The sequence below is a fragment of the Panthera leo genome, chromosome A2, assembly GCF_018350215.1.
Source record: "Panthera leo isolate Ple1 chromosome A2, P.leo_Ple1_pat1.1, whole genome shotgun sequence".
NCBI classification, from domain to species: Eukaryota; Metazoa; Chordata; class Mammalia; order Carnivora; family Felidae; genus Panthera; species Panthera leo.
The window spans coordinates 161,858,932-161,875,192 of NC_056680.1; the positions used below are offsets into that span (position 1 = coordinate 161,858,932).

Sequence of the window (16,261 nt, forward strand, 5' to 3'; positions counted from 1 at the left end):
CCCCCCCCCCCCACCCACCCCAGCCCGCCCGGCCTGGGCGTGGACGCGGTGAGGGACGCCCGGCAAGGAGGGCACACCGCGAGGGGCGGGAGGGCTGCGGGGCCGGACCACAAAGCCCCAGGCCCCGGCCGCCGCCCGCCGCAGGACCCTGGGCCAGTCCCCGGAGCGCCTCCCGGGCCGCCCCAAGAGCAAGCCCCTGCGACGCGGGCGGGACTGGACCGCGGCGCCCCCTCGGGCGGCGAGGCGGGGACGGCAGGGGGCGCGCTCTGCCGCCGGGCGCCGCAGCTCAGGGTCCTCGTGTAGGGGCCCCTTTCCCCCTCGGTACTTTCTTCCCAGCCCCGTTCCCCTCTCCCCGGGTCTCTGTTCTCTCGACAGTGGCTCTTCCCCTTCGTCCTCACTCCCTCCTCCGTGGCGGACTACCTCAGTTCCTCACTGTAGCCTCTGTAGGTAATTTCCTCGAGTGCCCACACTATGCCAAGTACTTACCATTCCTCTCACCTCTCCCCCTTCCCTTACGTGCTCTTCCTTCCTCCCACTCTTCCCTTTCCTGCCTTCCTTTCTATCCCTATTCCTGCCTGATTATTCCTATTTCTCATTCCCCATCCCAGTTGTTATTCTATTTTTTCTCATTTCTCACCTCTATCTGTATCTCTTGTCTGTCTGTCCGTCTATCTCTGTCTCCCTCCCTCCCTCCCTCTCTCTCCCTCCCTCTCTCCTGCTATTAATTTCCCTGATTGGCTCCCTGGCTCCAGCACCGCTGATGAGCCCTATTCATTCCTGGGCCTGACACTCTCGACCTGCCCTAGCTGATTGCTGGGGGCTGGCCCCAGGAGCGCTGATGAGCCCCAAGGGTCAGCAGCGCTAATTATTCGCTAATTGCAGATGACTCTACTCACCTCCCCCATTCTCAGACACAGAAATGGTAGCGTCTTTTGCCGCCCCCACCCCCAATTCCCAGCAGCGTAGTTGTCAATCTAGAGGCAAAAGTCATGGGCATTTTTGCTTGATAGGAGCCTCAGGTCAATGGGCACGAAAGACTTAAGACAGGCAAGTCAACAGAAGAGTGACCCGAGCTTCAGGATACAGAGCAAGCCTACCTCGCTAAAATGAGGGTCACCTGGTCACTGGGAAACTGTTGGGGGGGGGGGGGCAGGGAGAGTCAAGCTAGTTAAAATTAATAGCAAAGCCAGGCCAGTTTAGGAAGATGCAGTCTAGATAGGGGAAGTTACTTGGCTCAGGTAAGCGTTTCTGAGCCAAGGCAGAGCAGGCAAGGGGAGAACTCTGGATCTCAGTGACACTTGTTCAAATCAGGAGTGTCGTGGTGACCTAGTGAACACCACTGATGTCAGACTGAGGTATTAAAAAACAGTACCCTGAAAGACACCGTCACCAGAGTGGGACAGAAAAGGGGGGGGGGGCAACCAAGAAGGGCGCTTTCTTTGGTTATGCTTGATTGACAACTCGTCAGAGTGGAAAAGGGAGAAGAGTGCGGTTTCCATGCGGTCCTGATCTATCTCGGGCTCTACATTAAACTCATGAAACCTCTGAGAGACAAGCCTAGTGGGAAGATGTCGCCACGGAGAAAGAAGAGGTGTCTCACCCTAGGTCTGCGAGCCCTACCTCACTACTAGTGTACTAGGATAATCTTTGTACATCCCTCTAAAGATATGCTTCGGAACCCTTTGTTGAAGTGACCACACGCCTCACGGTACCAATATGGAAGACCAGGTTTCAAAAGTGTATTGTGCTTTGAAGATGAGAGGTCAGTACTTGGCTTGATGGCTGCACAGTGTCGGACACACAACAGAGGCTCACTGCCTTGATAAATTATTGAGGAGACTTTGGCTTACAAGCTCTGAAATTAAAGCTGAATGAGCAGTACCACCACCAGCGAATGAAGCACAAAGGAAGAGACATTTTTAAAAGGAATGGCACTCCATTTTTTTTTTACATAGGTAATAAAATTGCATAGTACAAGATTCCAAAAGCTCAAATGGATATATATCGACACCTCTCCCTCGGACCAGTAAATAAGACCTGGAGTGAAGGTCCTGTTCTGACCCCTCCCTGAGCCACGTAACCTTGGCCCTTCTGACTTAACTCCATCTGTGAGAGGAAGTGATTAATTTCTACTCTGCCAACAAGCCCATGCAAGGGTCAAACATGAAGAAATGCCTTTCAAAATACCTTTCCTTCCTGTACTAAACGGACAACGAAGAGCAGAGTGGGCAAGGACAGAAGCCCCCAGGCCAGGGGCTCTCCTTTACTTTGCTATCAGTCCCCGGGAAGAAGCCGTCACTCTCAAATCTGAATAGAGCTCGCTCCTTTCTTTACCAAAGGAAAACTCTGTGCTTCTCTTACTGAATCCCTGAACAGGCCCATTGTGGGCAAGCACTTTTCTCACTGTCTCAAATAGCATTCTGCTTCTTTAATCGTCCACATGCTCGAACTTGTCCCTCTCTCACTATATTCCACCTGTTGGGTAAAGGCTCATGCAGAAAAATGCTATTTTGAATCTACCCTCTCTGCTTTCGTGCCTGTATCGGACCTCACATCTGCCCTCCCCCCGCCTTTCATGGTCTGGAAGCCAGCACGTAGGGCGCTAAGAACGAAGTATTCTGAAGTCAAAGCCGACGTATCTGTACCTCCACGTCACTTATTGGCGGGAGAGTCCACTCGCGATGGGCAGCGTCGGGCCCTGCCCGCGGATGCCCTCTGGTGGCGGCAGCGCGCAGCTGCGTCACCGCGAGAGAAGTGCGGAGTACTGCAGCGCCCCCTGGCGTTGGTCTAGGAGCCGTGCGAGGGCAAAGGAACCCAGCCAGGTGAGCCTTCCTAGGGCGAGCGCGCTGGGCGCTGCTGCGGGGCATTTCAACTGTGAGGACACTGGTTGAGCGGGGCGGGGACTGTACCCAAGAATCTTCAAGTCTAGTATGCACGCGTGTAGGTTCAGGTACATTTTTTGTGTCCAGTTACTCGGACCCTGTGTGTTGTGTAAAATGCGTGCCGTCTGTGTGTGCGCACGCGTTGCACGTGGGTAGGTTCGTGGCCGGGGGTGGGGGGGGGGTGTTGGAGGGAGGTCCGCGCCTCCAGTGCAGGGCGGAGTCCTCACGGAGGCGTGAAATTGGTTTGGAGCAAACACATTACGGAAAGCAATTACCGGGGAGAGGTTCTGAGCCCGCGGGACCCGCAGCCAGGAGGCTGGGGAGGAAGCTCCCCGGCTTGCAAGAGTGGCTGTGGATGTCTAACCCCAGAAAGGACCTTCCTAACACTGCCTGCTAGTGGGAGAACGCGTGGGGTTGGGCAACGGCCCCTCACATTGGCCACTCCACATCACCTTTCTCCCCTTACCCCCGCCCTCCTTAAAAAGGCATCCTGCAGAGGAGCGTGCACGCTCAGACATGGCCGGAAATCCTTCTCCCTTCTTACCACTTTCCTGTCAAGCCTTCCCAAGCGCCTGCCCTTTACTGCTCACCTTCCTCAAGCCCCCAGCTCTTGCTCCCACGTGCCTTTTGCATGCACTTCATGGTCCCTTGTACTTGAACTAGTCATTCACACGCTTGCTTTTCAGACTAGATGGAAAAGTCACTGCGGGCAGGAAGTGGTCTCCTTCACAGCTGTACATGAGTGACTAAGACCTGGGACTCCGGGAAGCACAAAGCGAATGACGCGGGTGGGCTTAAATAAAATTTCCATCAAAACGCATAGACAACGCTCTCAGGAAAGCCATCCCCTTGGGAGTCGGGATTCTCCTAGAGCACTGAACACCTGTCACATGCCAACGATCCCATTTATATCCCCAGACCTGACCTTGCCCCTGGACTCCAGACTTGTAGATCCAAAGGACCTTGTAACATATCCTCTTTGAGACGTGTAATGGGCAGCTCCCACTTCTAGCTCCCAGAGTGATCAGCCGATTCCTCCACCCCTTGCCCGCTTCTCACCCTCCCCACCTTAGCAACGATCAGCACCACCCTCCGCCCAGTTGTTCAGCCCAAACACTGACAGGCACCCTGGGTTACGCTTTCCTTCAGCCCCCCCCCCCCCCCACGTCCAGTCCATCAGGTCTCCTCGGAGTCTTCCAAGAAGGGTCCCAAGTGTCGCCTACTGCTTCCCCATCTCTGGGGACGACTCTGGACCTCAGCAGTGGCCTCCTGCTGGCCTTTGATCCTCCCCCGCCTCTCCCCAAAGCCATTCAGCAGCCAGACAGAGCTTTCCAAACCTAAATCGGTTCATGCCACCCGCCCCCACGCCCTCCCCCCATCTCTTCCCACTCCATTCCCATGGCTGGCTCCTCCTGGTCACGCAGGCCTCAGGTTAAATGTCACCCAGTCTCCAACAGCACTCTCTGCCAATCAGCGTTGGGCTTATCCCCCTGACACTGTTCCCTCCTCACTAGAAAGTTCACGCCAGCAGGGACTAGGAGCCAGCCACCCCCCCCCCCCACCCGTGTGCGCGGCCCTGAACCCTGGTTGGACGGACGAATGGGCACCGGGGCATCCTCCCCCGCACCCCTCCCCCTCCCACCCCGCGCCCGGGGCACCAGCACCCAGTGAGCCGAGCTCGCACACGCCCAAGCCTGGCGGGAATTGCTTCCCGACCCGGCACGCGCGCGACTTCCCCCGCTGCGGTGGGGCCGGCGCCCTCAGGACCCTGTGGGGGGCGGGGTTCCTCAGCCGAGAGACCCGGCCGCGGACCCTCCCGTCAGGCGGGCCCGTCCCCCGCGTCGCGCCCCGCCTCTGCAAGGCCAAACTTCCTTCCAGGCGGGAACCCGGGCCCACTCACCTCGGCGCCGACCCTCCTGGGCTTCTCTCTCGACGCCCTCTCCGGCCTCGCGCCCTCCCGGCCCCGCCCCCACCGCCTGCGTCCTCCAGGCCCCGCCCCGCAACCTGCTGCCCGCAGTTGGCGGGAAAAAGCGTGAACGCCGGCGCCTGCGCCCTCCGCCCTCCGGGGCCCTGGGAAACCTGTCCAGCGACCCTTGACGTCACGGATCACGGTGCATTTGATTGGCCTCTTGCGTCACGGGGCGACTCTCTCTTCCTACCTGCGCTTGGGGACTAGCTGTGGGTTCTTAAAACCCTGGCCCTGCAAAGACCTTCAGGGGCTCTCTCCTCTCTTGTTGCACAGATGCGGCAACTTGAGCCCAGAGAGGGGAAGAGACTTAAGATCCACAACTTAATGAAAGAGTTGAGTCTAGAACCCAGGACATGTGACTCTCAGCGCCCGCTGCCGCGAAGCTAACGCGAAGGAAGGAGCAGATAGAGACGGGCGGGTGCCAGGTGTGCGTCCCGTCTTCCTTGACCCACAGGGCAGGCAGTAGGTAGAGTTGTTTGCTTTTTCCAAAGCTGAATCTTTCACTCTCACCTGAACCACGGTTACCCTCTTTGATGGCCGACACCTGCACCCACCATCTCGCTGGCCTTCCTGCTCGCCGCCTCACCTCCTTACCCCAAGGCTCCCTTTGCCGTCCTCCCTCCCGACCCAAGGTTGTTAGCTCACCCACCCTCTGACACTATCTCGCCTGGTGGCCCTTGTGCCACATCGTGAACCAGAGGGGCCAGTCTGCCTGGGACTGCTCAGCAGCTGGTAGATTCGAAAGGGGGAAGATAACACAGCTGGCACCATGGGGCAGATCCAGGGCGGCCCCACAAGCCTGCCCGTCCTGAGCCCCCTGAGTGACCAGCTGGGAGGAAGGCCTGCAGGAGACAGCACCCAACAGCACAGGCCTGCAGATTTTTAATGCTCATACAGGGTCTGGCCGGGCTGGAGGGATGCCTCGGGAGACCACCAAGAGGAGTGTATCACTTGCCGTGAGTCCCAGCTCTCTCTCCATCAGACATCCCCTGGCCGCATGGTCTGTCTGCCTCTCTCCCTGCTGGGAATGACAGCATCCACAGGGCCACCTCGGCCTGAACCAGCTCAACTCTGTCCCAAGCTTGGGATGCTGTGAGAAGCAGACCTGAGCCCCCTGGGGCCTGGGGCACCAGCTTCCGGGTCTCTCAAAAGGCAGTGGACACCTGGAAGGAGAGGCGTGGACTCAGAGAGGTCACACGGTCCAGGGGGCTGGCCGGTTCCGGCCAAGGCCCTGCCCCCAACTCTCCTCTTGCCTCCTACCCATCCTTCTAAATGGCTGGGACTGCCCATAGACCCCAGGACTCACCTAGTAGAGTACGTCCTCAAAATCCAGCTGCAGGTAGCGGAGCAGGCGGGGTGGCAGGGGAAGGCGGGGAGGGCGTGGGGCAGGCAGGCTGCCAGGTGGGCACGGAGGGCACAGCGGCTCAGGTGCTGCAGGGATCTGGGCTGTCTCACCAAGGCGAAAAGGGACGAATAGAAACGGTGGTGCTTCTGGGGACAGAAGGAGGGGCTCAGCGAGGCAGCCTTGGACAAATGGCACCCATTTCTCCTAAAGCGGGGAGGCTGGGGGCCAACAGGTGTCTACGGGAGCCTATGAGAAGTAGTGTTTTGGGTGTTCACTCTGTGGGTTTTCTTCTGGGATGTGAGCAGGTCTCTGGTAGTTTCTGAGGGGCCGGGTGGGGGAACCGACAGAGCTTCCCTGTAGGAGGTGGGAGTCTCTTGGGGCCGGGCTGAGTGACTGCGTGTTTTCAGGGTCCTGGAATCTGACCTGCAGAGTTTCAGGAGGCACCAGGGCCATGGCCTCCTCGGGAAGCTGCGTGATGCTGTAGGTGTTCATCAGGACCTCGATGGTCCTCGGAGACGTGCACCAGCGTTCCAGCACCTGGAGGAGGCAGAGACGCATCAGTGCTCCTGGGGTTACCACACACTGCAGGCTCCCCAGCCAGGCCGCACGGGATGATCAGACATCCCTTGGTGTCCCAATAGGACAGCTGCCATGGGTTGAGTTGTGTCTCCCCATCCCCTTCCAACACGTTGAAGTCCTAATCTCCATTAGAAATCCCTTATTTAGAAATAGGATCTTTGCAGTTGTGATCAAGTTAAAATGAGGTCATTAGGGAGGGACTTCAGAGAGAAGGGACAAGGCCAGGAGAGGCCTGATGAAGGAGCGGTGGTGGAGTCCAGTTGGATCCAGATTTGTTCTTTCATTTCCTCGTTTAGTAAATATTTACGGAGGGCCACTATGGGCCGAGCACTGGAGCCCCAGCCATCAGGATGACGGACAGGTCCTTGTCAGCTGGGAACTTTTATTTCCGTGGGAAAAAACAATAACCACATAAATAACCACTTACAGCTAAGCCGCCACGATGAAAAATAAGCAGGCGTGGCGACTGAGCGTGGTTGGGAGAGTGCTGTCCTAGATGGGTGGTCAAGAAAAGCCTTTCTGAGGAGGTGACCTGATTGGGTGAAGAGTGAGCCATGCTGGGAGAGCAGCCCATGCCAGAGACTGCCCACAAGGAAAGAAAGACAGCTGCATTTGGCCTGAGCGCGCGCGCGCGCGCGCACACACACACACACACACACACACACACATGCACACACCATCATACTCACCGGGGTCTGCACGGACTATCTGGAAGCATATTTGTTTCATTCATTCCATGTCTTCTGCCGTATCTCAAGCTATAGGCAGTGGCCGCAAACCCTTTGTAAAATCTGAGAACAGCTAAGTGCTATCTCTCTGGCGGCGTTCCTGTGCATAATACCCGTCTCCCTCCACACACTTACATGTAACATTGGGGGCTTTAAAACCCTTCTGCCTGGCAGGCTGGGAATGCGGCATGTGCCTAGTGCTGCTGGGTGGCGAGAGCAGGGCCCCCGAGAAAGCACCGCACACACCTGAAGCCCTCTGTTTCTTGCCCTGCATCTTGGCAGTGCTCACTGGAGCCCCATCCCATCTGCCCAGAGCAGGTCTCTGACTTCCTCCTCCTTAGATCTAGGACAGAACAGTCTGGTCACATCTGGCTCTCCTGCTCTTACCTGCTACTCCTGTCTGCTGTTCAGGCGGGGCCTCCCAGGCCACGCTGGTTCCTGTCTCTGCTCTGCCTGGAATGCCTGGGCCCTCCTCCTGCATTTCCAAGCCCTACCCACTCCAAGTCCCATCCCTTCCAGGAAGCCTCCTGCGGCCGTTCCGCCTGAATCTCTCTCCCTATATTGGGATGATGCCCAGCAGCTTTCCAGAGCTTTTCACATATTATTTAACTTAGAACAGCATGAGCTAACAGGTGTTGAGCACCGACTCTAGGTTAGGTCCTGTCTAAAGGGCTTTTTTTTTTTTTTTTAAGTTTATTTTGAGAGAGAGAGAGAGAGAGAGAGAGAGAGAGAATCCCAAGCAGGCTCCATGCTGTCAACACAGAGCCCAACTTATTGGGGCTCGAACTCATGAACCGTGAGATCATGGCCTGAGCTGCAATCAGGCGTGAGACACTTAACCAACTGAGCCACCCAGGTGCCCCAACTGTCTAAAGGGCTTTATATGGGAGCGCCTGGGTGGCTCAGTCGGTTGAGTGTCCGACTTCGGTTCAGGTCATGATCTCACGCTCATGGGTTCAAGCCCCACGTCAGGCTCTGGGCTGACAGTTCAGAGCCTGGAGCCTGCTTCAGATTCTGTGTCTCCTTCTCTCTCTGCCCCTCCTGCACTCACGCTCTGCCTCTCAAAAATAAAATGTAAAAGAAAAATTTTTTTAAGGGCTTAATATGGATGAAACTCAGTTCTCATACTGAGCCTATGAAGCAGGCACGTTCTTCTGTCCTTGTTTTACAGATGAGGAAACTGAGGCCCAGAGCGATTAAGCAACTTGCCGAGGGTCACACAGGTAGTACGTAAGGCTCCAGAGCCTGCATTCTTAGTCACCACCTACTTCAGAGTTTGTTGGGAAAACTGTTGGGAGGAACCCATGTAGCAGGCAACACACTTTAGAAAGTGTCTGGTGGTGGTTAGGGCTATGCTTGCTCCTGTTATCTGCGAGGCTCCTATACCTATAGCTTTTTATCACTGGTGGGTAGGACACTGTATTACATGCAAGGAACACGCGTTCAAAGAGTTCCAGTGACTTCCCTATAGTCACAGGAACAAGCATGAATGCCAGGTTTCCTGAGCACTCAGTGGCTCCTGGAGAGCTGGCTGGGCCTGGCAGTGATCACAGATGACTTCTTTCAGGGAGACAGGGACCTCAGGCAAGCGTGGGGCCACTGAAGATCATAGGAGATGGAGGCAGACTCCTTCCTGAACTTTTTGATCACCTGGGGCAAGGCACCCAGAGGAGGGGAGGAATGGGGCACTTGGTTGTGCCCGCCCCCTTGGTCCTTAAGGCAGGGCAGAGCAGGGCGAAGAGACAGGGGCAGTGGGGTCCCAGGAAATCTGTTTGCTGCTCTGCCTCCTTCTTCCAACCCCTCCCTGAAGGGGAAATCATTAGCTGTCAGAGCCACCGTCAGATTACAGGGAATTGCTTGTCTCCTAATTATCTGGTGTTAATAGGAGATTAATTAGTGTTAATTGTTGATTTTCTTGTATTTTCCCAAAGGGGAGACCAATCTGCCGAACTCTCGGGCTGTTTAATTATTTGGTCTTGCTTAGGAATCTAGACAGATGCTTCTAGGTTTGTGAGTGAAGGGGAAAGGCAGGGCCAGCAGAGGAATGTCCAGGACCAGGCAAGGCTGGACAGTTCAAGCCCAGAGATGAGGCAGGGGACCTGCTCACAGCCTGCTACTCTGTATCCATTCTGACTGGGCTCTTCAGAGGTGGGGGGGGGGGCAGTCCCTGCCCCAGGCCCAGCACCCTCTGTGACATTACATAGCCCCCTCCAGACATGACACAGCATGGGATAGGGCCCCCTGCCAGGACATCAGTAGCACAGATCTTCAAGTTGAACCCACTATGGGAATATTTTATGTTAATAAGATAAGATACAGACAGGAAATTGACAGTGAAAGGCTTTTTCTCCCGTGCCAGGATAGCAGCTGCTGGTCTGGGTGATGCATGTCCTGCTAAGCTCTCAAAAACAGGGACCATGTCTGTCTGCAAAAGGTGAGGAGGCTTTGAACCTCATGACCCAGGCTCATCGCTCTGCTCTGGGGAAGCCTCTCTTGGGCACAGAATGTCTCACTGAACGGATCCCACGGCCAGGCAGAGCTGCCTGCACGATTCTTTCATTGGCTTGCTCCCCTGATGAAGAAAGGACTCCCTGAAGCCCACATCGGTCCTGGTTCCTGTCTTTTCAGATGCATGACAATCTGGCCCCCTGCCCTCAATCCACCTTCATCACACACGTGTGCATGCACACATGCATGCATACACATTTATGCACACGCACGTGTATATGCATGTGTGAGCACGTGTGTGTGTGCACGCACACACACACACGACACACACATACACCCCTCCTGCTGGTCTGCGTCCTTGCCTTTGCCCCCTACTGGGCTTTGCTTGCTTGATGAATGAAAGATGATGAACTGAGTCACGTGCTCAGATGTGTCAGGCTGCATCTAGAGCAAGTGGGAACACAGGTCTGAGTCTCCCCATCCCCTCCCCATCATGGCCCTCCCCTCGGGCCCCAGCCCCATACCTTGGGGAGGGCCCCAGGCCAGACGCGGACGGCGCCATGGTTAAGCAGAGCTCGCACTGCGTGCTCTGGGCTCTGGGCCAAGGCCGCAGCTGGGCCCTGTAGAGCGCAGTGCAGGGGCGTGTGTCCCCCATAGTCCATGGCATTGGCACTGACACCGCAGGACAGGAGCAGCTCCACGACGGCCGCGTGACCACGGCGACAGGCCAGGTGCAGGGGCCGGCGCTTGTCCTGGTCGGCAGCATCGGCCTCGGCTCCAGCCGAGAGCAGCAGGTGGCACAGCTGGAGGCAGCGGGCGGTGGTGGCCTCGGCCTCGGCGGAGGATGTGCAGCGGATGTCACAGGCAGCCAGCAGTGGGGTCCAGCCTTCGACATTCCGGGCATTCGGGCATGCCCCCCGTCTCAGAAGGAGTTCTGCCAGTTCCACGTGGCCCAGCCGGGCGGCCACATGCAAAGGGGTCTCCTCCTCCTCCTCAGACCGACCATCCACTTTCGCCCCAAACCTCAGGAGCAGTTCTGCGCACCTGGTGAGGGCGAGATGGCAGTGGGGAGGAAGACAGGGCCCTACGCTCCTACCGGTCCGAGCAAAGCAAAGCGGGGGGGGGAGGGGGGGGGGCGGCGTCTTGATGGATCAGGCAGGCTCATTCTATTCTCCGGCCCACATTCCTATGTGTTTAAAACTCTCCATGAAAATTTTAAAAATACTTCTGTTTACTCGGGAGAGGAAAGGACCATGATCACTGGGTGTGATCTCCGAGAGGCTGGACTGGAACACGACCAGCAGTAACAATGTGGGCTTGTATAGAGCTGTGCTGTCCAGCCACGCACAGCTATTGAGCCCCTGTACTATGACGCCTCCTAACTGAGATGTGCTATTAGTAAAATACGCACCCAGCTTGAGGACTTGGTACAAAAAAGAAAATGTAAAATGTCTCGTTAGTTATATATATATATATATATATATATATATATATATATATATCAAGTACATGTTGAAGTGACAACATTTTGGAGATACGTGTTGAATAAAATATATTATTAAAATTAATTCCAGCTGTTCCACAGATATTTGTATGCCTACATTCACAGCAGCGCTATTCACAACAGCCGAAATGCGAAAGCAAGCTAATCGTTCAGCGGCAGATCAATGGATGAAGTGCAGTCATCTACAGGGGTTGCCTGGATGGCTCAGTGGGTTAAGCATCTGACTTAGGCTCAGGTCATGATCTCACGCTCGTGAGTTCGAGCCCTGCATCGGGCTCTGTGCTGACAGCTTGGAGCCTGGAACCTGTTTTGGATTCTGTGTCTCCCTCTCTCTCGGACCCTCCCCCCCGTTCGTGCTCTGTCTCTCCCTGTCTCAAAAATAAATGAACGTTAAAAAAAATCTTTTAAAAAAGTAGCTCATTTAGGGGCGCCTGGGTGGCTCAGTCAGTTAAGCATCTGACTTCAGCTCAGGTCATGATCTCACGGTCCGTGAGTTCGAGCCCTGCATCGAGCTCTGTGCTGACAGCTCAGAGCCTGGAACCTGTTTCGGATTCTGTGTCTCCCTCTCCTGCTCACACTCTGTCTCTCTCTCTCTCTCAAAAATAAACAAACATTAAAAAAAATTTTTTTAAAGAAATGGTTAGGATGGTAAATTTTATGTTAGAAGTATTTTACCTCACTGAAAAATTTTTAATTTCATCTATTTCTTTTTTTAAGATTTTATTTTTAAGTAATCTCTATACCCAATGTGGGGCTCGAACTCACAACCCCGAGATCAAGAGTCATAAGCTCTACTGACTGAACCAGTCAGGCACCGCATTACTGTTCATCTTTTTTTTTTTTTTTTAAGTTTACTTATTTATTTTGAGAGAGAGAGGCAGAGGGAGAGACAGAGAGAATCCCAAACAGGCTTCTCACGGTCAGTGCAGAGCCTGACACGGGGCTCGAACTCACGAGCCATGAGACCACGACCCGAGCCGAAATCAAGAGTCAGACACTTCACCGACTGAGACACCCAGGTGTCCCATATTTCATCCTTCTGATAAAGCTACTAGAAAATTTTAAATTACACATGTGGCTCACATTATATTTCTATTGGAACACACTGGTATGGAATATACCTTCAACCATAGTAAGTCAGTGGAGTCTGCTGAAGGATAAATTAACAGGAGGGAGGTTCACAAAAGGAATAAAAATGTGGCCTCATTCAGAAGCAAGATGTGAAATTTATCAGGTGTGCAGTCAGTAGAGAGAGGGCCTCTATTGTATGTACAGTTCGTTCATGGATTTGCCAAGGCTCCGACTGCCAGGATTCCGTGCTCATCAAGAAATTGAGTGATGGGGCGCCTAGGTAGCTCAGTCGGTTGAGCATCCGACTTCGGCTCAGGTCATGATCCCACGGTTCGTGAGTTTGAGCCCCTCATCAGGCTCTGTGCCGACAGCTCGGAGCCTGGAGCCCGCTTCGGATTCTGTGTCTCCCCCTCTCTCTGCCCCTCCCTTGCTTGCGCTCGGTCTCTCTCTATCTCTCTCAAAAATAAATAAACATTAAAAAAAAATTTGTTTAATTGAGCGAGGACTCATCCCCCAATGCTTCCTACACGTAGGGCATAATTATTTGGGTCGCAGTAAAGGAATTTTCTGCACACGAAATAATACATTGTCACATGGGTATGTCCATCGGTTTCTTGTGAGTTTAGTTAGTTGGGCTTGGTCCCTAGGCCCATTGTATCTGAGGGTACCTGCCAATAGGGAAATGCCAGACCCGCCAAGGTAGGACCAGACCCTGCCCACAGGGATTGATGCGTGCCCCAACTGGGGGCTGCTATCCTTTACAGGCTATCCGGATCACTCCTGGACGGTCAGCTCTCTGAGGGCAGGATCATGCCTCAGTTCCTGCTGTACTGAGCACAGTGCCTGGAACGTTGGATAATCTCAGAAAAACCAAAACTTCATAGTACACTGCCTCCCCACAATGGATCTGGACAACTTCCCCAACATGGGCCCCGCAGCTGAGTCCCCGCCACAGCCCTCCGACACCCCTGGGGAAGCAGAAGCTGTCCCAGGTACAGGCCGGTCCGAAGTTCCGGGGCCAGCTGGCAGGACGGTGTGGGGAGTAACCACATCCTGACTTTCCACCTGAGCCCCGTCTCCTCTAGCCCGACTCACCAGGCCTGCCAGCCCCCAACATGTTCCCTCATCCTCCCCGAGGTCACCTCTCTGCCTGCCCGAAGAGTGGGACGGGGGTTGGGGCGAGGGGTCACTCACTCGAGGGTGCCAGCCCCCCGGCAGAGGTGCAAGGGGAGTTTGCCGTCCTGGTCAGGGATGTTGGGGTCGGCTCCTGCCACCAGCAGTACGTGGACACAGGCAGCGTGGCCCGCGGCACAGGCCTCGTGCAGGGCGGTGCGGCCCCCAGGGGCACTGTCGGGCCTTGCCCGCCGCCTCAGCAGCAGCCGCAGAACGTCCGTGTGGCCCCGGCTAGCCGCCACGTGCAGTGGGGTGGTCAGCTCCTCTTCGTACGTCAGAGACCAGAGTCCTAGGGAGAGAGGGACATGGGCCTCACACCCTGAAGACAGGCAGAGAGCAGAAGAGGAGGTGGGCAGAGGCTGGGAAGAGGGAGCTCAGGGCTCTGTCCCCAGCCTCCCCGCTCCCGCTCAGACCCCCCCCAGTGCCCCAGGCCCGTACTCAGAGCCCGGATGTTGAAGCGGAAATCCCTCCATCGTTCTGGGTCGCTGGTGTCAAAGACGGAATCCGGAGCCAGGCCGGTGCTGGAGTCGGCGAGGAGGCGGGAGACAGAGCCCGCGTCCCCGGCCAGCACTGCCTGCCAGAAGGCCAGGGCAGGTCCCGAGGCCGTACGGGTGACGATGGGTCCCGAGCCAGACTCCAGACGCTCTGCAGACCCTCCTTTGGGCCTCTCCACCAGCCTGGCACAGAGGGCGTGTCTGTCACCGGGGGGTTCCCCCGGCCCCCTGCACTCTTCTGGGGACCAGCTCATGAGGACAGAGTATGAGCTTGTGGGAAGAGGCGTAGGGGGAGGAGGGGGAGGGAGGGGGCAGAGGCAGAGAGAGCGGGAGAGGGGGAGGGAAACGCGGACGGATGGAGGGAGAGGGTCTCTGTGTCCCCGAGCTGAGCCTGACCCGGCCACGCGGTTCAGCAGAAGCTATTCTGGGCTCCGCATGACTTCACTCCTGGGCCAAGGCTTAGGCAAGCCTCCGGGTAGGGGAGGAGTAGCCAGGGGCTTCTCCTCTTCCTCAAGCACTTGGTGTCTCTGTGCCTGATGGGGTTAACCCCGGCCCCCGGTCCTCAGCCCTCCACTCCCGGCAGCCCCTCACCCCTCTGGTGACTGCTCCAACGAGGCTCGGCGGCCCGGTGCTCCAGGACCAGGTCGGCTGTGCTGTGCGGGGGAAACAGCTCCTGCAACCTCGCCAGGTCTCCCGTGTACAGGGCGTTCTGCAGGGCCATATCACGGCACAGTAGAGGCGACGGCCGAGTCGGCTCCCGGGCTGGGCCGGACCGGGACCCCCAGACCCGGCAGGCAGGGGCCGAAGGACGGCTCCCCAGACGGTGTCCCCAGGGGGGAGGGGAGCTCCTTCTTCCAGGCATAGCCAGTTTCTGGGAGAGAGGGAGCCAAAGAAGCAGGCCTCGGGACGATTCCACTGGCTGACGGGGCCTGAGCCAGGCCGAGGCCTGGAGTGGGAGGGGCAGGGAGCACACGCGGGCCATACCATAAATAGCCCCGGCTGTCCTAGCTGTCAGTCCCAGGGAAGGAGGCTTCAGGCTGGAGTGGGAATTAGGGAGGAGCTGGAGAGCAGAGAGGGGATCAAGCCCCCCGACCCCGAGTCTCACCCTGGAGCTGACCGCTGTCAGGGTTGAAAGGGGTCACCCAGATCGTGGGATCCAGCCTGCACTTTCACAGGTAAAGGAAAACGGAGCCCACACGTGCCAAGTGCTTTGCCCAAGGTGTGAGTTTGTTGCAGATCCGGGACCAGAATGGGGGCGGAGGGCGGAGTGGGGGGGCTCTCAAGCTGCCATTTTCATACCCTCTCTCATCGATCATGTGCTTCACCAAGCCAGCCTCCAGTGGCCTGGGCTCTGATCCCAGAGGGAGGGCATGTGGGTGCCAGGAAATTCTTCCTGCCCTCCCAAATGTCACCAATTAGCCCCGCACACCCTTCCCCCCCAAACCAAGGAAAGAGTCCACGGTAGTGACACATGGCAGAGAGCGCCCTACTCCACGAGGCACTCCTTCTAGGGGCTCTCTAGAAGACAGCCCTGGGGCGCCTGGGTGGCTCAGTCGGTTAAGCGTCTGACTTCGACTCAGGTCACGATCTTGCGTTTGTGAGTTCGAGCCCCGCGTCGGGCTCTGTGCTGACAGCTCGGAGCCTGGAGCCTGCTTCGGATTCTGTGTCTCCCTGTCTCTCTGCCCCTCCCCTGCTCATGCTCTGTCTCTCTCTGCCTCAAAAAAAAAAAATGAATAAAAACATTTAAAAAATTAAAAAAAAAAATGGAAGACAGACTTCCACCTGGAGGATAGAGGCTCGGTCCACAGGCAGCAACAGAAACTCCCAGTGTCCACCCTAGGTGCTGCCCCCCTCTGGCCACCCCAGGTCTGACCCTTCCATCTCCCTGGATGTCTCCTGGATCTCCCATGTCTGCCTGCCAAGGTTAGAGGGGCCTCAGTCGGGGGGTGAGAAGGAGGAAATGGGTCTCAGGATAATAAGACTACTTTCATTTGGAGAGATAAGAAGGAAACCAGGGAGAAAGAGAACTCGAAACCCATCCCCGGGCAGCCCACCGCGGGCCCGGGGC

The 16,261-nt window shown here is 56.4% G+C and overlaps 1 protein-coding gene across 1 annotated transcript; it reads right to left on the bottom strand.

Moving 5' to 3' along the window:
- Positions 1–5,923: 5,923 nt before the first annotated feature.
- Positions 5,924–15,055, bottom strand: ASB10 (ankyrin repeat and SOCS box containing 10). Its single transcript, XM_042927675.1, is given in 7 exon segments — positions 5,924–6,014; positions 6,158–6,228; positions 6,231–6,342; positions 6,620–6,733; positions 10,476–10,995; positions 13,721–13,988; positions 14,785–15,055. Coding segments are annotated over 6 exon segments (1,356 nt in total). The 3' UTR covers positions 5,924–6,014.
- Positions 15,056–16,261: the final 1,206 nt, after the last annotated feature.